The sequence below is a fragment of the Cucurbita moschata genome, unplaced genomic scaffold, assembly GCF_002738365.1.
Source record: "Cucurbita moschata cultivar Rifu unplaced genomic scaffold, Cmos_1.0 Cmo_Scf00003, whole genome shotgun sequence".
NCBI classification, from domain to species: Eukaryota; Viridiplantae; Streptophyta; class Magnoliopsida; order Cucurbitales; family Cucurbitaceae; genus Cucurbita; species Cucurbita moschata.
The window spans coordinates 2429855-2456938 of record NW_019268519.1 but is presented as its reverse complement, the minus strand read 5'-3'; the positions used below and the strand labels follow the sequence as shown (position 1 = coordinate 2456938).

General features: G+C 36.1%; 3 protein-coding genes, 1 non-coding gene and 1 pseudogene across 4 annotated transcripts; 2 read left to right on the top strand and 3 right to left on the bottom strand.

The window, feature by feature from the left end:
• Positions 1-1555: 1555 nt before the first annotated feature.
• Positions 1556-4008, top strand: LOC111432715 (uncharacterized transporter C405.03c-like). Its single transcript, XM_023069652.1, has 9 exons — positions 1556-1799; positions 1917-2315; positions 2387-2601; positions 2681-2751; positions 2839-2940; positions 3125-3242; positions 3321-3456; positions 3535-3620; positions 3865-4008. The coding sequence occupies exons 1-9, from the start codon at positions 1719-1721 to the stop codon at positions 3881-3883; spliced, it is 1227 nt and encodes a 408-aa protein (XP_022925420.1). The 5' UTR covers positions 1556-1718; the 3' UTR covers positions 3884-4008.
• A 484-nt stretch (positions 4009-4492) lies between these two features.
• Positions 4493-4566, bottom strand: TRNAR-UCG. The gene has a single exon. It is a non-coding gene; the product is annotated as a tRNA-Arg (tRNA).
• A 989-nt stretch (positions 4567-5555) lies between these two features.
• Positions 5556-8042, bottom strand: LOC111432724. The gene is made up of 4 exons (XM_023069662.1): positions 7735-8042; positions 7290-7333; positions 6876-7071; positions 5556-6221 (listed from the first exon to the last, which is right to left on the bottom strand). Exons 1-4 carry the CDS (start codon positions 7793-7795, stop codon positions 5914-5916), a joined length of 609 nt encoding a protein of 202 aa, XP_022925430.1. The 5' UTR covers positions 7796-8042; the 3' UTR covers positions 5556-5913.
• Positions 8043-15667: 7625 nt separating this feature from the next.
• LOC111436191 (pyrophosphate-energized vacuolar membrane proton pump-like) lies at positions 15668-20330 on the top strand. Its single transcript, XM_023073915.1, has 8 exons — positions 15668-16071; positions 17317-17891; positions 17979-18358; positions 18440-18526; positions 18621-18951; positions 19120-19530; positions 19615-19674; positions 19757-20330. The coding sequence occupies exons 1-8, from the start codon at positions 15816-15818 to the stop codon at positions 19961-19963; spliced, it is 2307 nt and encodes a 768-aa protein (XP_022929683.1). The 5' UTR covers positions 15668-15815; the 3' UTR covers positions 19964-20330.
• A 107-nt stretch (positions 20331-20437) lies between these two features.
• On the bottom strand, positions 20438-21836 carry LOC111436197 (annotated as a pseudogene).
• Between the last annotated feature and the right edge of the window lie 5248 nt (positions 21837-27084).

The following is a 27084-nucleotide window of genomic DNA, read 5'->3' as shown; positions in this document are numbered from 1 at the left end:
TTTTTTTTTTTTTTTTTTTTTTTTTTTTTTTTTTTTTTTTTTAATTTGGCTTCTTCTATATTTATTAAAATGTTCAATAACAATCAAAATATGCAATATGATTTTAATATTGCTTTAAAACTTTAGAAGTATTCCAAATAAGGGGCAAAAAGGTAATTAGATGGAATATATATACTTAATTTGGTTTGCGTGACACATAAGAAAATGTGATTGTGGAATATTAAATTTGTAGGATTTGCTCTTATATTAAGAAAACAAAAATATTCTCTCAATCACAACTCTAAGGAGACTTACTCTAGTGGGACAAACATATCTTATAATCACATGGGATGCATAGAACAACCAAGATATGTCCACGAACGAGAATTATTTTTTCTTCGAAATCATTTTAAGGAATAATGCATAAAGTGACCTTCTTATTTTCATTCCCGCCTCATTCCATTTATGATGTAATTAGTAATTTTTTAAATAATTGTTAAAAATATAAAATTAATTATTTAGCTAGAAGTAAAGTCCCATTAGTAAAAATTAGATAAATCTATAAGTGAAAATGCTATTTATAAACTTAATATTTTAAAAAATAAAAAATAAAAAATAATAATAAATTTGATTTATTTATTTGATGAAGTAACGACTAGAAAGTAAGTTATTAGAATCAGGGTTAATAATTAGGTTGGGTTGGGGAAAAAAATTATGAGAAAGGTCAAAAAAAATGAATGGACCGAAGTTGAAAATTGAATATAGGACTTGGTGACGTCATAATTGTCAAAGTTGGTCTCACGATCTTTATCTCCTTATCTTCTGTCAGAAAATTAAATTATTATATATTTTATTAATGTAATACATTAATATCTTCATATTTTTATTAAACAAATATGAACACATTTAAATTGTTCAGTCTTTTGTTAATGGAATGAATCACGATTATTAATAAGGAACTTAATTTTAAAAAAAAAATCAGGAGCCTTAATCATAATCAATATTAAAAACATAACGTTATATTGTTCGGTATTTTTTAACTTATTATATCTAATATTTGGATTAAAATTATCAATTTAAATTTGTTCTTACTCACATACTTTATAAAAAAAAAATTAAAACATCACATAACAAAAAATTGTTCCAAGATAAACATGTTTAATTATGAAATTTCTATGATTGAACTACGGTAATAACTATGAATTCTTTTAAGGTTTCATTGATGGTAATTTTATATCTTTAAAATTCATTCTAAATGTGATCTAGATTCATTTTTGTATAGTCATCACAATCAATTACAGTTGAGCGACGTGTTATTCTACGGCGAGGAAATAGTTTAGTCAAGAGTTTGATAAAGAAAGTTGATAGGAAATAGAAATACGTAAGAATAGAGAAAAAGAACATATTGGCTTCAAACACGACCAGCCACAGAGAAACAGAGAGAGACATGACAAAGTAAAAAAAAACTTAGCTGAATCCAATGAACTGCAACCTCCATATGTTCTTTAATAACACTCCATTTTAGACTTTTGGGAGCTCCACCTTCACCACAACCTTACAAAATCTTCCCTCCCTTTGAACAAAATGGATAACTTTTTTAATTTCTTCATCACCATGCATGAAAATAGGTATATAAAGAGCTTGATTTTAAGACCAAAGCTCTAAAGCTTATAACCATTCCATTTATTCATCACAATACCAATAAAGTTTTTGTTTTTGTGTAATATTATCCCATTTTCATGGCTTGGAAGTATAAAGGAGGGCTAATTCTTCTCGTTGCCGTCGTGGTCATATGGGTCGCCTCTGCTGAGATCACACAGGTATCTACTTTCACTTCTAACTTAAAAGATTAAGTCGATACGTAATTGCTTTTTTCTTATGTTCATATCTCACTAAATCACCACCTAATTCAATACCTTTAAATTTATGTTGGATAGAGTATTTTTACAGACTACGAGCATCCGTTTGTGATGACATATGTCGGAACCTCCATGTTGGTGGCTTATCTTGCAATTGCCTTCGTCAGAGAATGCATAGTGAAGCTATTCAGAAGCCATTTTCCAAATGGAAATCCTAAAGAAGTTGCAGAGATTCAAGAACAAGATAATAATAATAATAATAATAATAATAATAATAATAATAATATATCGGAGGTGGAAAATGGCGATGTTCATTGTGTGGTGAACGTTGAATGTGAAGAACAAGAAAAGGGGAGTGCTAGTAATAACGGTCGTTGTGAGTGTGAAGCTGAAAATGGAACACAAGAAACATCGTTTAGTACAAAGCAAATGGCTGTTTTGGCTCTTGCTATTGGTCCCATCTGGTTCGTCTCCGAGGTCAGTAATTCGAGTCTCTATCAACTTTAATTAGTTATGAAACGGAGCCTAAAATTATAAAAACGGTGCAGTATTTTACAAATGCAGCATTAGCAAAAACGAGCGTAGCAACCACCACCATATTGTTCTCAACGTCCGGTCTCTTCACACTCATACTCGACGCATGTTTCGAAAGACAATCTCTAAGCATAGTAAATGTCGTTGCAGTCTTTGTCAGCATGGCCGGGGTCGCCATGACCACCGTCGGAAAGACATGGGCTCGTGATGAAGCCCAATCCTCTTTCGGGTACGTCTATTTAGATTTATGATATATAAGTAAGAACATTATCATACCGTACCGATGAAGATATTGTGTTTATTTTTAGGCATGAAAAGCATTCGTACATCGGGGATGTATTTGCTCTGCTCTCTGCTTTCACGGACGGACTCTACTATGGTTAGTTTTGGATCGTAAATGGCTTAAATGACATAAAAATATGGAAAAAGGTTAGATTTTTTTAATGAATTTGAAATGATTATGCAGTGCTTTTGAAGAAGTATGCAGGGGAAGAAGGGGAGAAGGTTGATATGCAGAAATTTTTGGGATATGTTGGGTTATTCACTCTTACCACTCTCTGGTGGCTAAGTAAGTCCGACATCGATTAATTTAGGGAATGATTATAAGCTTATAAAAAAGTACGGTCTCCATTAGAGTGAGGTTTTTTGAGGAAGTCCAAAGCGAAACTACGAGAGCTTACACTCAAAGTGGACAATATCAGAGATCCGTGATTCGTAAGACTCGCACTTATTTATTTATTTATTTATTGCAGTATGGCCATTGAGAGCCATTGGAATAGAGCCCAAATTTGGCTTACCACAATCCACCAAAGTAGCAGAAATAGTGCTTGCAAATTGCTTTGTATCAAATTTCGTCTCAGATTACCTCTGGTGAGAGCTCAAAGTTGATCAAAAGTTACAAACTTTTTAAATGGGTCAGTCAAAATTTGAAAGAATGGGTAATTTCAGGGCAATGGGTGTTGTTTGGACGAGCCCACTTGTAGCTGCTTTAGGTGCCTCGCTAACCATACCGCTAGCCATGGTGGGAGACATGCTACTCCATGGCCGCCACTATTCTTTGGTTTATATTTTTGGATCCCTTCAAGTAAGCAATCAAAAATGTTCTATTCCTATTCCTATTCCTATTGTGTTATATTCCGTTGATTTTGGTTTAATTTCGTAGGTATTTTTGGGGTTTATGATCGCTAACTTTTCGGATTGGATATCGCCCAAGTTAAAGTTGAGGAAGAAGTTCTTCAATGGAGCGAAGTAAATACGTGAAGCTCTTATTGATCGTATGATTATATCGATATTTTTTTTCCTAAATGCATGAGAATGTATAACCAAAATGGTGAACTTCGAGCATAGATCGAAAGGGATGGTGGGATGATGCTTAGTTTCGAGTTTTAATAATAAGCTGAATAAGTATATACATTTACAAAGTTGATTATTATTTTTGTTTTAATTTATGGGAGTTTATTTTCTTATTGTTTTTTTGGTAATTTTTGAGCAGATATTCATTACTTACCTAAAAACAAAAGGCAGGCTGGGAAGATCAAAGTTTAAGGAAATGGGATGACAATGAATGAAAGATGTTTTCAGTTGATTTTGTATATATATTAATTTTATTATATGGGATAATAATTTAAAGTATGTATTTTTGGCTTTACATAATAATTAATTAGTTTAATTATTTATGAAGTATTATCCTCTCATTCATAACTCATATTGAAAATTTATTTGAAGTGTTAAATTTATTTTCAGATTAATTCAATCTAAATAACTAATATTAACTATAAAATTAATCTCTATAGTTTGAATTTTCCAAGTTTCCAATTTGAATAGCTTGATTTTAAAAGTATATGATTTAATTAAAATTTGAAGATTATCAAATTAATTGGGACTAAATTTATGAGAACCAAATTTCTATAAATATAAACTAAGAACAAAATTGAAACTTATCATAGGGATAAAAAAATATAAATGTTCAATTTATGTCTTAAAAAATAGAAAATTTTATATTATTGTTTCTTTCAATAAAAATAATGAAAAAAAAATCTGTTTTATTTGGATAATAATGAATAATAAAGATCAAATATTAAAATTGGACAATTTGTAAAAATCCGGAAAAAAAAAAAAAGCGACCACAGTGGGAGTCGAACCCACGACCTTTTGATCCGAAGTCAAACGCGCTAATCCACTGCGCTATGCGGTCAATTGATGACTGTTAACTCTTTTTATTTTATAAATACTAATTCATTATTAATTTTATTTCCTAAATAATAAATAATTACACCCATAGTAAACAAATTCCAATTCTAAGTAAAACTAAATCACTTCACTTCTAAATTTTATCAAGGGTTCATTGCTCTTTTAGTATTACACAAAACTAAAATGAATGTGAAAGAATGACACTATCACATATATTGTTATACTTTTAGTATTAGAACTTGTTAACGAGATTAAGATAAAAATTAACTCCAACGATGTAGAAAAAAGTTCACGTTAACCATACATTTTATGAAACTCCCTCATATGCCATGTCAATTCAAGCAAACTCGACCTATGACAATGTAATAGCCCAAGTCCACCGCTAACAGATATTGTCAGCTTCGATCCGTTACATATAGTTGTCAGCCTCACAATTTTAAAACGAGTCTACGAAGGAGAGTTTTCTACACCCTTATAAGGAATACTTCATTCCTCTCTCCAACTGACGTAGGATCTCACAATCCACCCCCTTGAAGACCCAGTGTCGCTTCATTCCCCTCTCTAACCAACGTCCTTGCTGGTAGACCGCCCAATGTCTAACTCTGATACCATTTGTAACAGCTCAAGCCCACCGCTAGGAGATATTGTTCGCTTTTGTCCATTACGTATTGTCGTCAACCTCACAATCATAAACGCGTCTACTAGGAAGAGGTTTCCACACCCTTATAAGAAATGCTTCGTTTCCCCTCCAACTCCCCAGCATGGACATGGTTGGTATTTTAGGTATCAATGGCTGCCTTTGCTGCCAATGCAGGGAGTAAAATTGACTCATGATTCCTCAAAAGGTGATTCTGTGTGCATCTCATCTTGTTTTCACTCTTCCTTTCTTTGTTGTGAAGAAAAGAACTTAATGATTCGTGTATAAACAAGTCATCTACTAAAGACATGGATTACTCATTCCCATCTCTTCTAAAAGGAAAAATGGAAATCTATGGTCATGATATCTTTATTCTCTAAAATATACTGTTTTAGACATTGCCCTACACAAGTACATAAATGTCTCCAACTAAATTCCTCTGCTGCTACTTAACAAAAATTCACTCTACTTCTACGCAAAAACCAATCTACGGAGCTCGGAGCTCAAATCCTCGAATCGATATCACTATTTTCAGTAACGTTGTGATTTAAAGCTACCATTTTCCTTTTCAAGTCACAGCCATCCAAAAAGACAGTGATAGATATAGATATGTTCATGGAAAAATAGTTGAGGATGCAAAAAACTCCACCTATTCAATGCCACGCCTAATTCCCCTATTGTTGGTGTGATGTGATATCATATGTACAGCTCAACTCATTCCTGTTCTCCTTTCGAATCGTCAATAGGCGGTTCCGTGCACAATGGACAAGGCGGGTCGCTCCTATCTTCGACGTTTGGCCTGTTCTCCAGACAGTCTGCATGATAGACATGGCCACAAACCAAAACTGCAGCAACGGGAAGTTCGCGAGAAGAAGGTGTGTTGCCGAGAGAGCAAAGCTTTCGTCTCATCAGCTTCTGGCAAATCCCACATAGCATCCTCATTCCATTAGATGATATTGCATCCTTCCCTAAGGAATTGTACCTTATCCTTTCTGGCCCCCAAAATGAGCGCTCAATGCCATCTAAAATCAATGCAAAAAGTTTGAGTTAATACAGAACAACATCATCATCATCATCATCATCTTTAGAATTTTTCGAGGCCTATTATATATTTTTAGGACATTTCCCTTTGTAAAGTGTTTCATGCAACACAATCGACTGTTCGTTATCCAGAATTCCAAGTACTAAAGTTTACTTTTTCCTTTGTAAAGTGTTTCATATTCAATATATTCATATCACAAAGAACATGAACTCTAATTCAAAGCAAGGTGCCGTGTCATCCAACCAGAAGACATGTTAGAATTTAATTTATTTGAGATATGGCATACAAACCACCTTTCTTTAAGGTCCACCGCCAGTAGATATTGTCTATTTTGGCTCGTTACGTATCGCCGTCAGCCTCACGGTTTTAAAACGCATTTACTAGGTAGAGGTTTCCACACCCTTGTAAGGAATGTTTCATTCTCCTCTCCAACCGAGGTGGGATCTCATAATCCACCCCTTTGGGCTGTTACATTTCATTTGATTATAAGTATCCACATGACATATAGGGAAAGAATTTTCAAACATCTTATAACATTTAATAACATTACAAGTGAACATGTCATCGTAAAACGTCCTCTCATTCCCAACTGAAAAATGTGCATGACCATGTTTAGGAACTTCAGAAAGTATACCTATATGGTCTGGAAACTCTGAGTTGCGATGAGCAGCAAAAAACTTAAAAGCGGGTCGCTCTTCAAGTATGGTTCTCACTCGGTTTTCACGGGAGGTGGATGCATTTGGTTGACTGGTTGAACCTCGCCGATAATATTGGTGGCTATACTGATGACATAAACGTTTCATGAATGCCGGGCGGGCAAGAGTCTGATCCTGCTTGTTCAATGCAACATAGCTTTAATAGATTGCCATCAACTAAAAGGAGGGACCTAAATGTTTCTCTAGTAAGGGAAAGGTTTGAACTACTATTTTGCCTATTCACTGAAACTTGAACTAGATAAGTCAAGGAAGCAAGCAAGTTTAAATAACAAAGTATGAACAGTTTCTCATTTTTAAAATAGAATGTCTGAAGCAAACAAAAGAGTACAAACCTCTTCCGACCGCACATCCATTTGATTGGAAAAAGTCACTGCCCCTGCAACATACGTATGATCATGTTCCATTTTATCATTCAAAACATAGGAAAATCAGAAGAATACATCAGTTCTTCCAAAGCATTCAACCAAAACTAATTCTAAAAGGTATTGAAGTAGCCAATTGACTGAGATTGGTCAACAAACTACATCCTTAAAGGCCAAAACAATCCCCAATATATTCTTGTGGAAAACTCTCATGGATCCGATTGAAATTCTAAAAATGCCAATTACTTACAAAACCCATGCCGCCCCAAGCGCCCCAAGCACCCCATCAATTTCAAAGCTCAAACAAAGGTGATTTAACCAAAACTCTGTATCGACGCAAAGGAATAATCTCTTACAGACATTTCAACTAACAGAAACAGAGCATGATGGGTTACAAAGGAAAAGAAGGGCATACCAGAAAAATGAAAAGGACGATCGGGGAGGGTCTGATCAGAGTCTCGCTTGCGCTTTCCCATGGTGATTAAGATCGTTAATAAAGCGAAGAGAGTGAGGATTAAATTCGGAAGTTAAATTTAGGCGATGATCTGTGGTGATGAACATGGGAAATTGAATTGAATTTAATAAACGCTTTTGATTTGGGCCATTTCGGAGCTTGAACACAAACCCTGTTGCCGATTTTCGATTCAACGAAATCACTGGAATTTGTTGTGTGTTGTTCGATTTCGATTTCGAGTTCTTGCTTTTCCTTTCTTATTATTCCTTTTTTCACGGATGCCTTTTGAAAAATCTATCTAAATTCTGATTTTTCTATTTTGTTATTATTTATTTATTTTTTTTTTTGGAAAAGCTGATTTTGATAAATAACCATCAAATAACAAAGATAATAATTTACAATAATAAATACATATTTTTATTTACTTTTTCTAATATTTTAAATAATCCTTTTATTCTATATCCATAAATTTTATCCTGTTAATTGATTTTCCATTGGTATATGTTAATTTTAGTTTTTAAAAAAATTAAAGAATATATATTATTTATAAAAAAAATGTTACAAAATAAAAGTAACAATTTCATCGAGATTGTTATTGAGATCCAAAGAGTTTATTGGGCCGGGCCTGCTTTGGTGGGCCTACGTTATACGAGACTGATGCATGCTTTGTCTTACAGCTACTAGATGGGCCTACTGTCTTAAGCCTCGTACATATTTTGGGCCCACCCAGAATTTGTAAGCCCAATATCATCTAAATAAAAAGGTTAGCTTTAGATTAAGTTAATAATAAAAGAAGACCATGTTTAGCTTTAGATTAGGATAACCATAAAATTAAATCTTTGGATTAAGATAACACGTGGAAAAGTTTATTCAAATAGCGACTTTGACCGAGTCAATAATGGTTTGTTTTCACATTATTTTAATCTTGCACGCAACAAATAAAAATTTGTGTAATGTGATTTTTTCAAATATTTATTTATTTTCTTTTCAAAAAAGGAAATTGGTGGGTTGTATTCCACTTAATATTATTATTGATTTTATTAAATAAAATAAATTGAGATATTTTAGTAATTTCCATCGTTTTCTGCGAGTGTATTAAATAAAATAATCAGCTTTTTCCCTACAAAACTAAAATAAAATTCTTAAAAAATATATATTAATTTTACCTATTCATATGTTTTGACTTGCAATTAAAAAACAATTTTTTTAGTAAAATAAAAAACTGAAATTTAAAATTTGGTGAGGCTAGCTGTTTTTTTCACAATAATCTATACTTTTGAGTAAATTTCACTTACTGTGAAAAAAATAATTATGAATTCAATGAACCCATTAATTATATTATTCCCATCTAACCAAAGTTGGTATTATTATAATAAAAATCTCATAATATCGTTAATTAATTCATGTTTGGTATAATAATAATAAATTTATCTTAGATTTGGACGTATTTAAATGGGTTAAAAAAGATTCCTTCGGTGAAGATTAAATTCTACGAAACTATTTGATATTTCATTAATGTTATTACAAAATTTAAAATATAGAAAATAAATAAAAACGTTTTTGTACAATAATAATAAATATTATATATAAAAGGAAAATCTTTTACATTATAATATTATGAAACATATATTGAATATAAAAATAAAATTAAAAGATTGCCCATAGACTAACGAATAATAAACTCATAAAATCCAACAAAATTAATATTAAAAACTTTATATTGACTTTTATATAATATTCTAAAAAATTCAAATTACGAAAGAGAGAAAAAAAAATGGAAATTATAGAGTGGCGGAAATTTGGAGGTGATAACGTCAAGCAAGTTGTAAAAAGCTTTTGGTTCTGGTCTATCCTCGAACCGCTGGAAGGGATAGGATCCCTTATCTTTTGGGACAGCTTAACTAGGAATAGTCCAAAATACCCTTATGGCCAATGGACGACACACCCTAATTTACTCATTTGTCCCTTCTCCAACCTAGTACTTCCCTTGTTTCTTCGGCTAAAGGGTACTGCCCTTTTCGGGAATTTAAGGGCCCCACCTTCGTCATAAACCTTCTCCTTTCATTCAATACCCTTTTTGGAGCTTTTTTCCACAATGGCTCTCTCATGTATATTCCTTTCGGATCCCTTTTTTATTCTTTTAAAAGTTACATTAATAATATTCTTCCTAACACAACTCGATGACACTAACATTTCTCTCCAAATCTTGTAACGTAGTCACGTTATTCCCACGTACCAACATAAATCCTTTCACGACATAGATCAGTACAAAACTCTTTTAAGATATTTTGTTCTCACTCGCATGCATCGTATAAAAACTCTTAAGAGATCACCCAAAATTGCTACAAACAAAATACGTTGAACCATGGAGTTTTTATGATTGAGTTACCGAAAGGAAAAGTACATTTTATTAGTATAAGTAGTAACTTTCATTTCTTTTAAGTTCTCGTTAGGATCGTAGATATTGTCTCCGTCAATTCACGTAGCCTCTCTTAGAAGCGAAGACTATCCCCGCATACCAACATAATTCTTTTCAGCACGCTTTGTACTCACTCACGTGCATCACAGGAAAGTTTTGATGAGATTACTAAACAAAAAATTGCTTCATGCAAAACACATTTAACCATGAAGTTCCTACGATTGAGCCAACGAAAAGAAAGATACATCTTTTAAGTCATTCTTAGTCGTCCTATCGCGAAGATCACTCTCATTTGCATGTGGTATCGATTCATCAGTGTACCTATTCTTTACTCGAATATCATAATAAACATTTAAAAACTACTTTTATAGAGGAAATCTATTAATGTGACAAAGAAAAATCAATATAGGATTGACTAGAAATATGTAGGAATGATCGAGACACTTTACACCGTTCAAATTGAGTTAAGTAGTTTATTTAGTTAGCTCTTTCGCATTCGATCCTAATGGCCGAATAAATCTTGTTGCCGCCAACCTTCTCACGTGACAGCAATGTGAACTTTGAGAAAATCATGTGGGCACACTAATTATTATTCCTAACAAATAACATGGTCTAATTTAAGGTTAAATATAAGGACAATATATTTTAAGGTTTGGGGGATTGAAATTAAGAAAAGAAAAGGCAAAGTTAGTGACCAAGTTCACATGTTTAGAATGTTTGAGGTAAGTCACATGAAATTGTCTAAAGAAAAAAAAAAAAAAAAGATGTCACATATTATCACATGAAAAGTCAATTAGGTTTGAATGTGATATTTCATCCTTTTAACGTTGTTGATATGTTTCTTCCATCCTAAATGTAGCAATCATTGCCTGCCTTTTATTCTTTTTTCCTTTTTTTCATATCTAACTTTTATTTTTTTAAATTAATGATTAATAATAGCATGAGCTCATTAAATATATTGTGACATGAGGATTAACGTTCAATTCTATCTTAGCATTTTAATACATTACCATATATTAATATTAATTTCTTAAATATGCAAGCTAAAAACTTTCGTGTATGGATAGAACTTATAATTAATAGTTATCCTCAATCAAATATAATATTAAATTTCACTAATCCTAATAGGACAATAATCCAACCACCTTACATTAATTTTTTTAAAAAATAATTCATGTTGGACCAACTTAATTTATTTCAAGCTTGTTTAGATTTTTTTATTCTTATTTTTTAATATACGAATGTTTAAAACTTTTTTTACGGTAACCCAACTAATAAAAATATATATTTTTATTAATAAATATCTACGGTTTAAAAATTACTCATGTATTAAAAAAGTGGTAATATTATTATTGATTTTTTATAAATATTTTAAAATTAAAAATTAAAAGAATAATCACTTGATGATATGAGAGCGACAATAAATAATGACATAAATAATCTTTGTTTGGAAACAGGGGTATTAATAGCGGACCCACAATGCCAGCTGTAGATCGAGGGAATTGGGGAAGTAGCTAAAACTGAAGTTCGGTGGGTGAGATCTGGGAGGAGGAGGAGGAGGAGGAGGCGGAGGAGGAGGAGCCACCGTAGGGCTCCGCGGGGTGCCACCGACATTAACCACGGGCCCCATCCCGATCAAACCACCATTAATACTTACAGCTCAACTGTTAAGGATATTTAGTAATAAATTATAGTTTACCATATATATTATATTTGATATTTTATTATAAGGCAAATATCTAACATTTGCCTTATTACTATAGTATCTTTCCATTTATTGTTATTTCCATTTATTACTATTTCCATATCCTTGTAATTTATTTGATTATAAATAAGATAACTTTCACACCATTTAGGTGTGGTGGATTAAGCAAACATTTACATCAACCGACTCATAAAAATATGTGTAATAATTTATTGTTGTTTCTTAGTTTATATAAAATTAATGTGCAAAATATCTGTGTGGAATTTTTTAAAATAAATAAATTAGAAATACAAGTGGATAGGTCTACACGTGGAGAAACAAGTGGGCATGATTTAGTTTCAAACACGTGTGAGTTTTGTTTGTTGAGTTGGTGCTGAGGAGGACATATATATATATATATATATATTTACCAAATATAATGCTCGTTTTCACACACCCATCAATATTCAAATTTTAAAATCCATAATATAACGGTTATTTTTTTTCTTAATATTAACTTATTTTGTGTTCTTGCAAATTATTATTTTTAATCAAGATTAAAAAATTAATAATATTATTATTTGATATACATAAAAGAAAATAGAGAAAAAAAAAAGGGTATGGAATTATGGAAAAGAAGAAGAAAAAGGAGAGAATCCCATGATTGCATAATTGTGACAGAAATAAGTAGAAAAAATAACAAATTCAGAATTATCTTTTGTAATAATAATAAAAATAAATAAATAATAAAAATAATAAAAAAGGAAGTAGGATCCCCTTTTAAAAAGCGATTTTATTTATTCTATTCTTTGGCATCGTATTCTAGGAATTGCCACCTAGCCCTCATTTTTGGAACTCCACCCTTTTCGCCCACTTTTCCTCGAATTTTATTAATGTTCTTTACCTTAAATTAATGATAAAAAATTAATTTGGTATATAATGTTTAATTTAATTCGGGGATAAAATAAAGAATAAATAAAAAAAGAATATATATAGGTAAAAAGGGACTAAATTAGGCGTTTGATGAGAATTATTACCGATTTGTCTAAAATTGAGTGGTGGGATAAATTAAAAAAAAAAATGGAGAGAAAATGAAGATAATTAAATTAAATTAAATTAGCCTAGGGGCGCTAAAAATATAATATAATATAATATATAAATTCAGTGGCGATTGTGTAAACACCAGTCTGAAACTGATACCCACTTCAGTGGCACGGAAAAAGCAGCCAATGCCTACGTCCCACAAAACAATTCGCATCTTTCTCTCTCTTTTACCCTTTTCCCATTCATAAATAAATAAATAAATAATATAAGAAAATAAAAAATATTAAATTTTAATTTAATTTTAATTTTGTGTTCAAGTAGCCCTTCAGAATTATTTTTTTATTAAAAAAAATAGAAGAACCAGTTGTAATTTTTATTTATTTATTTCTCCCTAATCTAAGGGCCAAAGGTTGTGTTAATTTATTATTATTTAATTGTCTTTATTGGAGTTGTTTGTTGTGTCCGTTGGATCATGGGTCGGGTTGTTCTCATGTAGCCATTATTATCACACTTTCACATTGAGTATCCTCTAAGATAATTCCATGCACTTGTCATTAATAATAATAAATAATAAATAATAATTCAATTCAACTCTTAATTAATCCTTACGCCTCTTCAATTCAGTTAGTTTCTTCTATAAATTATGAATTAATATTAAAACTTAATAATTTAATATTTTAAATTCATATCCAATTATTATTAGGAAAACATATTGTGACAATCTAGTTAATATGTACTTTACCCAATGATAAATAGAGCCATCCATTCATCCATCAAACTGTCTTTTCCATCACCCGCTCATTACTCTTAATCATTTATGCTTTATATATAATCACCAATCATGCTTCCTTTTAATAAAATTTATTAAAAGTATTAATAAAATTAATTATGTATAATTTTTTTTTATAATCCAAAATAATAATAATAATAATAATAATAACAACAACATGTTACCAAATTCGATGTATTAATCTGTTCGGTAAATAAAATTCACACAAAACTAAAGCATCAAGATTTTGACACCTGGCTTCCACTGTTTTACTTAAGATTTTTATGCTTGGATTTTTTCCTTTATTTATTTTCCTACGGTGTAAAAAAGATTATATTTATTTATTTTTCCTTTAATGTTCTAATAATTTTTAATTTAATATAATCATTACTTTTTAACTGATATTCTAATTGATGAGTTTAGCTTGTGTTTAAGAACTATGGTGATAAGGATGACAGGGCAAAGGAATCCAACGGAAAATTTATTCTTGGAGAGTGGAAACTTTAATGAATGAGATTCTTCTTTTGTTTTCATGTCTTTTTGCAAGACATCTCACTATATGTGTGTATATATATATAGCAACACAATATTACCTTAAAAATAAAGTTATTTATATTTCAAATTAAAAATATTAAAATTACATTTTGGGCTAAGGACAAATTACCATTAAATTTAGTAAAGTTTTAATTTTAAAAGTTAAATCTTTAAATAATTTTTTTTTTAAGTAAAAAGGTGAACATAAAAATTATACTAAAAGACGAGATTTAAAAGCGGTAACTTGTAAAGAAGCAGGTTAGTTGAGTGATGCTCATCAGAGTAATTACTTACCATATTAAATCACATAATATAATAAATTTATTTATATGTGATTTAATTAATTTATTTGAGATTAAGAATTTAAATTGATGTCTTATGGGATCGGATAGAAGAGGTGCCACGTAGATTATTGTTTTGAATGGAAAAAAGGTAAGTAATGACTGTTGGGATGTAATTTGGCGTAAATGAAGGTTAGAGAGAATATTTTAAGAAAAAGAAGGGAAAAAAAGGAAGAAAAGATGAAAGATAAAGAAAAGCTGATTCGGATAGAGGATGCGTTTGGTTTACGCTCTCTTTCCATCACTGTTTGGGTTGGTTTGGGTTCTATATTGACAGGTGTTATCCGAATAACCATGGCCACGTCATCAGACCATATTTTAAATAAATAAATAAATAAATAATAAAAATAGAACAACGGCGGAGAGATGGCTTCCATTTTAAGGAAAAAGAGAGGGAAAGAGGGTCAGGTAACAGTTAACATCATTAAAAATGGTTTGTTCCAAAACGCTGTCGTTTCCTTCCATGTCTTGTCTCATTTTCTTGGCCGTTGGAAGAAAAAAGCATCCCTTCTCTTTCTGTTTCATTGCTTTTTTTTTTCCATCTAAATTCATTTCATTTTTCATATTTTTCATTCTCCTGCCCCCGGTTTACAATATTACGTCACTGCCACTTACCTCAACTTTTATTAATTAAAAAAAACATTATTACAAATTTGAAAATTCAGTTAAATCTAAGAGAAAAGTAAACGATAAAACCTGAAATTTATGTGGGTGGCAAGAGAGTAAATATTAAGAATTCTGTGGACGATTGGATAGCGAGGGGAGGGGGGAAGGAAGGGGAGTGTTTGGTTACAAGGAAATGGAGGAGGTGAAAAAATGAAAATAGAGAGGGCGGGGGGGGGGTAAAAAGGAAAAACTAAAAATAGAACCCAGAGAGTGGACGGTAAAAAAAAAAAAGAAAAAAAAAGGGAAATAGGGGAAGAAATTAAGCGGAAATAGAGAGTAGCTTAATCGGGTTAGGAGTTTGTTTGGACGGATTCCGGAGTGGGAAATTAATCTCACCCAAACAAACCTCATCTGATTTTGTGATCCTATTCCTATTCCTATCCCCATTTTTCTCTCTCTTCCATTTGGTTTGGGAGATGAATATAAATGTGAGTTCATATTTCCCTCAACGCATCTCAGCCTGAAATCGCTTCCTTCCATTCACTCACTCTGCCACCACCCCCCACCAAACCCTCGTTTTCTTCTTCCTTTTATCCTTCGTTTCGTGGGGTTCGTTTCCCTGTGTGTGTTGGTAATTCTTTCGCCATGAGTGTTACCATTCTTCCAGATCTCGGGACTGAGATTTTCATTCCGGTATGTGCCGTTGTTGGAATCGTCTTCTCTTTGGTGCAGTGGTATTATGTTTCGCAGGTTAAGCTCTCGCCTGGCCGAGATGCCGCTCACAACAACAGCGCCGGTTCTAAGAATGGCTACTCCGACTACCTCATCGAGGAGGAAGAGGGCGTCAACGACCATAACGTTGTGATTAAGTGTGCCGAAATTCAGAGTGCCATTTCTGAGGGTATATCGTTTTCTCGTTCTTGTTCCTTTCAGATTTGGTTTCTGCTGTCTTCTTTTTTGCCTTATTAATTCTTGGATCTGGTGCTGGATTCTCAGATTTCTTGTTCTTACATTTTGGTTTTCTCGTTTATGGTTTTTTTTTTGTTTTTTTTCCTTTTATGAATGCTCTGTAGAGTTTATCTTGATTTCACTTCTCCGTTCTTTCCTGGCTCTTGATTTTTGGAGCGGTTTTTGTTTTTGTTAGATGGTAACGTACACTTTGGAAGTTGCGCGTTGTGTTGTGTTAGTTTTGTTGCGCGATTATCGTGTTGTGGTATACGTGTGGATGTTACATTGGTCCTATCTTTCCATGCATTTATGGGCCGTGCTTGTTGTCTTTAAGCTAATACGCTACGTACCCTGTGTTCCGTGGGCATCCTTCCCTGCTTGACCTTGACAGTTAGGTTCACTGCACTGGTCTTAACACATTACCATAAATAGCTTACGGAAGCGTTAATTACGAATTATTTATTTCTTTTGATTGATTATATCTTGTCTGTTCACATGGAGTTTATTGGAGTGTCTGTATACATGAATTTATGAAGAGATCTAGGAACTAATGATCGATTAGTTTCAGTTTATTAAAAACAGAGGGCCGGACTGTCAGAGCCTTTGGAACTTATTCTCTTATATGGGTTTGTAGTGTTTCTTTTTTGGTTAAGAGGATAGAGTTGCATCACCACATCTGGAGTTTAATCAGCATTTCTTCCAAGTTTATGGGATTCCTGTTTCTTTGCGTCTGGTTCCATGTTAGTGTTTTTTCGTTCTGTATGGTATTTATTTAATTGTTAGTTTTGTGTATGCCATGCAAAGAATCATATTCATATCCACGATTTTTTTTGGTTGAATCATTGGAAATATTTTTATGAGTTCCTTTTGTTGAAGTGTTCTACGTTAGTGCCTTCTGGAAGTTTTTTTTGTCACTCTGTTTTTTGTTGCTTCCTTTTATTGAAGATGCCATCTTCTAGAAATTGTAACTCTTAAGCCAATATTTATATATACTTTTTCTTGCTATGAAAAGGAAGTGAAAAGTATTGTTGTGTCCTCTCATTAGTAAAGTATGTAAGAATATGTGTCGTTTAAGATGATAAAACCAATTTTTCTAATTTTATCGGAAAGTTTATTCTTTTGAATCATATGGTTTTATGCTTTCTCCTTGCGTTGTTTTAGAGAAGTTTCTAACCTTTTTTACTCTTTGATGTATTAGGAGCAACGTCCTTCCTTTTCACGGAGTACAAGTACGTTGGCATCTTTATGGTGCTGTTTGCAGTCTTGATTTTCGTATTCCTTGGCTCAGTTGAGAGTTTTAGTACCAAGCCTCAACCGTGCACATATGACAAAACAAGGACTTGTAAGCCAGCTTTGGCGACTGCTATATTTAGCACTGTATCATTTTTACTTGGTGCAGTTACTTCAGTGGTTTCTGGTTTCCTTGGAATGAAAATTGCTACATACGCAAATGCCAGAACCACCTTGGAGGCAAGAAAAGGTGTTGGAAAGGCATTTATTACTGCTTTTAGGTCTGGTGCTGTCATGGGCTTTCTCCTAGCTGCCAATGGTCTCTTGGTTTTGTTTATTGCCATTAACCTCTTCAAATTGTACTATGGTGATGATTGGGGTGGTCTTTTTGAGTCTATCACTGGGTATGGTCTTGGTGGTTCTTCCATGGCTCTCTTTGGAAGAGTTGGTGGTGGTATCTACACCAAAGCTGCCGATGTTGGTGCTGACCTTGTGGGCAAGGTGGAAAGGAACATCCCCGAGGATGATCCCAGAAACCCAGCTGTAATTTTCATCACTCTAAATATATTTTTTTTGTTCCTTTTGTGCTGAACTTCTATCTCTTAATCGAATCACTCATTGTTTTGGCAGGTGATTGCTGACAATGTTGGTGACAATGTTGGGGATATAGCCGGTATGGGATCTGATCTGTTTGGTTCATATGCTGAATCTTCATGTGCTGCTCTCGTTGTTGCTTCTATCTCTTCTTTTGGCAACAACCATGAATTGACACCAATGCTCTACCCTCTCATCGTTAGTTCTATGGGTATTCTTGTTTGCCTGATCACCACCTTATTTGCAACTGATTTCTTTGAGATCAAGGCTGTTAAGGAAATTGAGCCAGCATTGAAGAAGCAACTTATAATTTCCACTGTTCTAATGACCTTTGGAATTGCAATTGTTACTTGGTTGTCTGTTCCATCATCATTCACCATTTTCAACTTTGGAACTCAAAAAGTTGTTACGAACTGGTTAGTTCTTGAATTATTTTCTTACAATTGCTTTTCATTGTCACTAGTGGTTTGATTCACGGTCGAGTATTTGGCTTTCAGGAAACTGTTCTTGTGCGTTGCTGTGGGTCTCTGGGCTGGGCTTATAATAGGATTTGTGACAGAGTACTATACGAGCAATGCATACAGGTAATTGATTTATTTGCATTTACCTATTCACTCAGTAATTTATTTGTTATATAAAGATGAAAATCTGATCACTTATTTTTCTGATTTTATTCAGCCCTGTGCAAGATGTTGCTGATTCTTGCCGAACTGGAGCTGCTACAAATGTTATTTTTGGGTTGGCGTTGGGATACAAATCTGTCATTATCCCTATTTTTGCAATTGCGGTCAGTATTTTTGTGAGTTTCACCTTTGCTGCCATGTACGGTATTGCTGTAGCTGCCCTTGGAATGCTGAGTACCATAGCTACTGGTTTGGCCATTGATGCATATGGTCCAATCAGTGACAATGCTGGAGGCATTGCTGAGATGGCAGGCATGAGCCACAGAATTCGGGAGAGAACTGATGCCCTCGATGCTGCTGGAAACACCACTGCAGCCATTGGAAAGGTATTTTTTGGATATTCTTTTAACCCAAATGTAATGCCTGGATGGGTTCTTTATTTACATTGGTCTTGGCCTTCTGTATATTGTCTCAATAGAATGTTTTTCCAGTTTCCCACCAAATCCTTCCAATGAACTTCTGTCAAAACTTCACTCTTTATTTGCCTTTTCCAGGGTTTTGCCATTGGTTCAGCTGCCCTTGTGTCCCTTGCTCTTTTCGGTGCCTTTGTCAGCCGTGCCGGTGTCACTGCTGTTGACGTCTTGACTCCCAAAGTTTTTATTGGTTTGATTGTGGGTGCCATGCTCCCCTACTGGTTTTCTGCCATGACAATGAAGAGTGTTGGTAGTGCAGCCCTAAAGATGGTTGAGGAGGTGCGAAGGCAGTTCAACACTATCCCAGGTCTCATGGAGGGTACTGCCAAGCCCGACTACGCTACATGTGTCAAGATCTCAACTGATGCTTCTATCAAGGAGATGATCCCACCTGGTGCTCTTGTCATGTTGACACCACTAATTGTTGGTATCCTTTTTGGAGTTGAAACTCTTTCTGGTGTCCTTGCTGGGTCCCTTGTTTCTGGTGTGCAGGTATGTGTCGGGTTCATTCTTGGAACTACTTGTTAAACATCAAAGTTTTTCACTAAACGATGTTCTTGTTTTGCACAACTGTAGATTGCCATTTCTGCATCTAACACCGGAGGTGCCTGGGATAACGCTAAGAAGTACATCGAGGTATATGTCAAATCCAATAATCATGTATCCAATGTTGTAATGATTTTCCGGTATTTGATCAACATCTGATTGTCATGGACAGGCTGGTGCCTCTGAGCACGCAAGAACCCTTGGCCCGAAAGGATCAGACCCACACAAAGCCGCTGTTATCGGTGACACAATCGGAGACCCGCTGAAGGATACATCCGGACCATCTTTGAACATTCTGATCAAGTTGATGGCTGTCGAGTCCCTTGTGTTTGCTCCTTTCTTTGCCAGTCACGGTGGTCTTCTCTTCAAGATCTTCTGAAAAGAACAACACGAGTAATGGGGGAATGGCTGGGGCATTGCATTATCTCTGGCCCTCCTCCTCCATTGACATAACTACCGCGCCTCTTCTCCGAAATTTTCATTGCTTTTTTAGACTTCATATTATATGCTCCTCAAGTCTGTAGCTTTTGATTCCCTTTGAGAAACGTGTAGTTTCAAGTGGACGAGCGTTTTATCTTCTCATCGGTTGATGATGAGAAGATGATGAAGAAAAAAAAGAAGATATTTGGTTAAATCTTGTGAAATGAGACTGCGACCTTATTCTCTTTTTCCCAATTGAGAACAGGCTATTATTGTTGTTCCCACACACTGTCTCTCTGTTCTTGAATGCTACTTCCATTTTCATATATATCTGATTTAATTCTCTTTTACATTCATCTGGGAGTGTTGATTTAGAACAGCCTATTATTGAAACATTCAGTGAAAGCAGTACAAAAAACAGAGAGTAGTGTTGATGTTTTTTAAATCTTCAATCCATCAACTGCTCTCTGCCCCTTCTGGTAATACTGAAAATAAGTTTCTTCGACATAGTTCTTCACAGTTCTGAACAATCTCGGCCTCCTCTCGTCGATCAGCTCCTCAATCGGCTTGATCTCCTTATCTTTTTCTGGGCAGCAGAAACAAGCCACTGAAATCCTCTGCCTCTGAATTTGTTACCGCCCGATGAACAGGGCTCTTGAATATCCCATTGCTCATAATCTGCACAGATACACAATAACATAGAGGCACACACATGAATATAAGGACAACCTTAAAACTTGCACTTGAAACTTACCTCCCCTTGTTCCCCAACGTTGATGAGAAGCGAATCAGCGATGGCAGGAACAGGGAGTCTGTACCACTGGTTGTCCTTCTTCATTTCCAGGCCTTCCACTTCTTTGTCAAGTAACACACGTTGATGAGAAGCCTTCACCATTGTGTTACTTGACAAAGAAGTGGAAGGCCGAGCCATCGGAGTGTTCTTTGAGACCAAGAACAAGATGAGGAGTCGAACATGGAGGATAGAAGTTGAACCTCGTCACTAAAACAGGACGCTTCCCCACCTGCTCGGAAAAGCTCTTAGGCTCCACCTTTAAGGATGCTGCCATGGCGATCAGCACAGTTTCAATTATCTCCTTCACTTTTATTGTAAACTCGTGTAGATCTTCCCTGTACCAAAAAAGGGTAACCATTTAATGTTATGAATGTTGTGTTAAATGCTTTCTAGAATGAAGCTGACCTGAAAGATGGAGGATTCTCCGGCCAAAACTTGAGCTTTCTCTCATCCTCCGGATTCACGACCAGATATAACCGATCCGTCCAATCAAGAATTTGGGGCTCCGATAAAATCAAATCACTCCCATACCCTTCATGTCCATCAATTTCTCTGTAGTATCTGTTCTTCTCCTCCATAGGCAGTGCGAAAAATTGCTCACTTATTTGACGCATCTGATCCAAAAATGAACTCGAAATGCCGTGATTAGTCGCCTGCAACCCTCACCAGACACATTAATAAACTATTCGCTTCATAAAGAGAAAAAAATTCAAAAAGTTTACAAAAACCAGACCTGAAAACAGCCCCAAGAACTAAGAGCCAACCGGAACTCGTCTAAAGCAGCCTCGCCGCCCGGCGACGACGACAGTTGAGAAAGGTCAATGACCGGAATCTCCGCCATTGGAAGTGGATCATTGTTGGAATCTCCGCCGCTGTAGCCACCTTTGTAAATGTAACTTTCCGGCGTATCGCCGCCGTTGATGAGAAGTTGTTGCTGGAGTGTTTGTTGAGGGTGAGACTTTTGGGTCATGTTTGAGGAGCTTAATCCGTTTCCTTTGATGGATGTGGAGATTATATAAAACTAAACTCATCTGGAAACCAGTAGATCTGAAGCAGTTGAGATTAACAGTATTGTTATTTAATATTATGTATTGTTTTATTAAAAGGAGAATGAATTAATATTAATAATGTGAAATCAAAGCAAATTGATGATTTTCATCACTTTCTTCAAATAAAATTGAATTCACCCATATTACCACTACTCTAAATCATTTCAAGATGGATCTTCGTCAACAATAAATCAGCCATATATTTTATTTTCTTCCAACATTATTTAAATTTTAATAAATGTAGTTGGCACATGATGGCCGGACCTTCTCATGCATCTATGATATGATTACATAATCTACTTTTCACTTTTTAAGAGTGGGACAGCACCTTCAAACATACTTTGGATGAGTCCTTCAAACAACAAAATTTCCAATATAAAGTTGCTCCAAATAAAAAGTGCTTAACTATAAAATCCTATACGATCGAGCCAGGAACACCTTGTTGGTATATGTAGTAACTTTCATTTCTTGATATATGCAGTAACTTTCATTTCTTTTAAGCATTTCTTAGTCATCCTAGTGTTAGGATTAGGATGAATGTGGTCTCAATTCATTTGTCATGATCACGTAAGAGATTGAAACTCCTCCACAAAAGCTATCACTCTTAGTCTCAAAAAAGAGAGTCTAGCCTTACTACAACGAATGTCTCTACTAAGAAAAGGGTCTAGCCCTACTCCGACGAATGTCTCTACTAAGAAAAGGGTCTAGCCCTACTCCGACGAATGTCTCTAATACCATTCATAACAACTCAAGCATTAGCACTACCCCTACTCCAATCAGTGTCTCTGATACCCAAGCTCGAGCGGATACCAAGAATTCTGTATATATTATTTATAAAAGAATCAAATTCAGGAGGCAATTATAGAACAACCAAAATATATATATAGTGCAAGAAATTGTGGAAAAACGGTGATTCTCATTAATTGATAATATAGTATTGTAGAACAAAAAAACTGTGAATATGGTGATTCATCATCATCGCATTCTTATTGTGTTCCAAAGAAGTTGGAAAACTTAGGTTATTCCCTAAGGAATTGAAACGCCCATCAATTCACAAACTTTCCTGATGAGATCCAAGGTAACCGGGGGAATGGCTTTGAGAAGCTGAGGGGAACATTGGTTGAGCTCAGCAAAGGCTTGGCAACAAGAAGGATGAGGAGCAGCAGCATTAGTGAACACATCAGTCATACACTTGGCCGACTCTGAAACAAAGGTTGTGCAGTCATTCAGTGGGATATCCTTTGGCACCTGTGCCACCGCCCCCATGCGGGCTACTGCCGTTGGCACTAACATGAACATGTAAACTACAAATACAAGACCTGCTACGTTCAATGATCTCGGCGCCATTGTTGGTACAACACTTGATAGTGTGAATTGTGAGTTTTATTTTTTATTTTTTTTGGTTTTTTTTGGATTTTTTTGCTTTGCTGAAGGAGAAGCTGTATTTTCGATCTGGGAGAGAATGGGGGAGTATGGAGGTTATATATAGGAAAGGATATGCATGTTTATGGCCATCAAAGCTGCCTAGCTGTTCATAAATCCTAGCATGTAGGAGTTGTTGTGAGAGTAGACCATTTCTTTCCACCAAAATCTTGATTTCTTTGTTTACTATTTTTAAAAGCATTTTATAACCCAATGATTTAATCTGTTAATTATTAGGTTGATGTCCTAGTCTCGATTCACCAGTAGTAGCTAGCTATGATGTAAAGTCACTTCCTCGTAATGGTTATATACGGTGGGAATTATTAGAGGGTTGCTAATTAACACTTAACAATCAACCTATCGTGATCAATGGAGTCTACATTAGTACCTTTATGATTATGAGTTGGTATGAACAGAGTTGAGCCCGAAAATGAATAACCTTTAATACCATATGTGTATTGTGTGAGGGAATAAGGGAATCTTCAACTATTTCTTAATTGTGATCCCGTTCAAATGAGGGCAAAGGACCACACGAGTATCATGTTAAGACGAGGGCTTAGGGCTTAACATGAGGGCTTGGGGGCCTACTAAGGAGATGAACAACTAAATTATATGAAAATGATCATTCTCATGAATTAATAGTATAATATTATAGAAGAAATTTTTTTATCGAATTCATCGTTACTTTCTGTAATTAGCTTAGCGTGGGCTTGGACTGTTACAAATGGTATCAAAGTTAAACACCAGGCAATGTGCCAACGAGAAAGTTGAGTCTCGAAGGGGGATGGACACCAATTGGTGTGTCAGCGAGGACGCTGGGTGTCACGGTCATGCTTGTCCAGGGCATGTTGCCCATGGCCGCATGCCCATGACAAGCCAAACCCTTGTCATGTCTTTTCATTCTAGTGTTTTTCCTTTTGTAATTCTAAAGCGTATGACACCTCAAAAATATCATGTCTACGCCTGCCAGGACTAAAATGGTCCAGAATGTACTATAGGGGGATATGACTAGTCGTCAACTTCTCCCTACCCAAGGTTATATATGCTAAGCCGTTGTTATCTTTCTCTTGCTTGCTATATAACGTCTCTTTCTAAAATCTCTCTTTCAAAATCTCTCTCTCTCCTCGTTTTCTAAAACCTTCTTTTAAAACCGAGGCTAGAGGCTCGACCGTACGTCGCTTGGCCGTAGGCGACGCAAGAACAAATAGGCTAAACTCACTCGTTGCTGGAAAGTGAGTGCCGCACAATCGCTAGTCCGCTGCCTTCGAAAGCGCGATTGTGTCAAGTGGTATCAGAGCTTTGTTAGCTCCGTAACGTCATACAGACCGAGATCATGTCGACGACAAAGTCGACACCCAAAGCACAAGCCGACCGGCTTACGCTAATAGAGGAGGAAATGCTGTTCCTCAAAGAAGTCCCTGACACCCTCCGTTTCCTGGAAACACGGGTGACCGAACTGAGTGAGAAAGTCGTCCAAGTCGACGCAATGGGCAACCGCCTGGATGGGTTGCCAATCGCAGAACTATTGTTTCGAGTGACCTCGCTCGAAGAAAGAGTTGCTCCTACGAGCAGCCCAAAACCGTCTGATAGTCCGGATAGCTCTGTCGCACACAAAGAGGGACGTGGCGAAGAGTTCGACGTACTACAAAACACAATGATGAGTTTGTTCAATGGATTGGCTGATGAATTCAGATCAACAGTCGACGACCTCCAAGAAAGGATGGCCGCCATGAGCACTCGAATTGAAATTACCATGAAAGCCGTGGAAGGTGTCGCGGCTGGACAAACCAATACAGGATCCAACAAACTAAGGTTCCCAGACCCTAGAGCCTTCAAAGGGAATCGGGACGCCAAGGAGTTGGAGAACTTCATCTTTGACGTCGAACAGTACTTCAAAGCCACAACGGCTTGTACCGACGACAAGAAGGTGACTGTAGCCGCGATGTATCTCGTAGACGACGCCAAACTGTGGTGGCGTACGAAGGTGCAAGACATCGAGGATGGATTGTGCACCATCGACTCATGGGAGGACCTCAAGAGAGAGTTGAGGGAACAATTCCTCCCCGAAAATGCAGGGCATATAGCAATGGAGAAAATAGTAGCCCTGAAACACACTGGAAACATACGAGACTACGTCAGACAGTTCTCAACCCTGATGCTGGATATCAGGGGCACAGCAGAGAAGGACAAGGTGTTCTTCTTTATAAATGGTCTACAGCCGTGGGCCAAAACAAAGATACATGAGAACAGGGTCCAAACCCTAGCTGCCGCAATGGCCTGCGCCGAGAGACTCGTAGACTGTGGGAACGAAGCAGGATCCCAAAGAAGAGCGACACCAGCCCCAAACAATGGGGGCAAACCATACAGACCACCAGGCCAGCGAAATGGAAGTCCCAACAGACCGAATGGATGGACGGATAGACCTCCTCAGAACAATCAAGCGGGGACTTCTCGAGGGCATTACCATCAAAAGAACCACCCGACGACACCTTTGCAATGCATGCTGTGTAAAGGCCCCCACAAAGTATCCTACTGTCCTCATCGGGCCTCTCTCACTGCACTTCAAGTGTCCATTCAAGAGAGCAATGAAGCAAGGGTCGAGACTTTGCTAGACAAGAAGGAAGATCACGACAACCCCCGAATGGGCGCACTCAAATTCTTGTCGGCCCTCCAACGGAAAGTCGAACCGAAGGAGGTACTAGAGAAAGGGCTCATGTTCGTAGATGCCACAATAAACTCTCAACCGAGCAAGAGCACCCTGATAGACTCTGGAGCAACCCACAACTTCATTGCCGATCAAGAAGCCAGAAGATTGGGACTCACCATAGGAAAAGACCCGGGGAAAATGAAAGCTGTCAATTCCGAGGCCTTGCCTATTGTGGGAGTTTCCAAGAGAGTCCCCTTCAAAATAGGGGATTGGACTGGAGAGCTAGACCTTGTCGTGGTTCGCATGGATGACTTCGACGTGGTACTTGGGATGGAGTTCCTCCTAGAACACAAGGTCATCCCAATGCCATTGGCAAAATGCTTGGTGATCACCGACCGTAATCCCACAGTAATACCTGCAAGCATCAAGCAACCAGGTAATCTTCGAATGATCTCGGCCATACAACTGAAAAGGGGACTCGCACGAGAGGAACCTACGTTCATGGCCATACCACTGATAGAAGAAACAACCACCGAAGAGACTGTCTCAGAGGAAATCAAGGAAGTACTAGACAGCTATACCGACATCATGCCAGAGAGTCTACCACAAACACTACCACCTCGTCGAGGCATTGACCACGAAATCGAACTCCTTCCCGGGGTTAAGCCGCCAGCAAAGAACGCATACCGGATGGCTCCGCCCGAGCTAGCCGAATTGAGGAAACAACTGGATGAGTTGTTGAAGGCGGGATTCATTCGCCCGGCAAAGGCCCCTTATGGAGCCCCCGTACTATTCCAGAAGAAGAAGGATGGGACGTTGCGTCTGTGCTTAGACTATAGAGCCTTAAACAAGGTGACAGTACGCAACAAATATTCTCTGCCGATAATATCCGACTTGTTCGACCAACTTCACGGGGCCAAGTACTTCACGAAGTTGGACTTACGATCAGGATACTATCAAGTACGTATTGCCGAAGGGGACGAACCCAAGACGACGTGCGTAACAAGATATGGGGCCTTTGAGTTTCTAGTAATGCCCTTTGGCTTGACAAACGCCCCAGCTACGTTCTGCACGTTGATGAACCAGGTTTTCTACGAATACCTGGATCAGTTCGTCATAGTATACCTCGATGACATTGTTGTTTACAGCACAACCCTCGAGGAACACAA

Coding starts and splice junctions, on each gene's coding strand:
- LOC111432715 (XM_023069652.1), top strand. CDS start 1,719: ATGGCTTGGAAGTATAAAGGAGGGCTAATTCTTCTCGTTGCCGTCGTG. Junction 2,316..2,386: donor CCATCTGGTTCGTCTCCGAG/GTCAGTAATTCG, acceptor AAAACGGTGCAG/TATTTTACAAATGCAGCATT. Junction 2,941..3,124: donor TACCACTCTCTGGTGGCTAA/GTAAGTCCGACA, acceptor TATTTATTGCAG/TATGGCCATTGAGAGCCATT.
- LOC111432724 (XM_023069662.1), bottom strand. CDS start 7,795: ATGGGAAAGCGCAAGCGAGACTCTGATCAGACCCTCCCCGATCGTCCT. Junction 7,334..7,734: donor TCGTCCTTTTCATTTTTCTG/GTATGCCCTTCT, acceptor CGTATGTTGCAG/GGGCAGTGACTTTTTCCAAT. Junction 7,072..7,289: donor TGGATGTGCGGTCGGAAGAG/GTTTGTACTCTT, acceptor TTGAACAAGCAG/GATCAGACTCTTGCCCGCCC.
- LOC111436191 (XM_023073915.1), top strand. CDS start 15,816: ATGAGTGTTACCATTCTTCCAGATCTCGGGACTGAGATTTTCATTCCG. Junction 16,072..17,316: donor TCAGAGTGCCATTTCTGAGG/GTATATCGTTTT, acceptor TTGATGTATTAG/GAGCAACGTCCTTCCTTTTC. Junction 19,531..19,614: donor CCCTTGTTTCTGGTGTGCAG/GTATGTGTCGGG, acceptor GCACAACTGTAG/ATTGCCATTTCTGCATCTAA.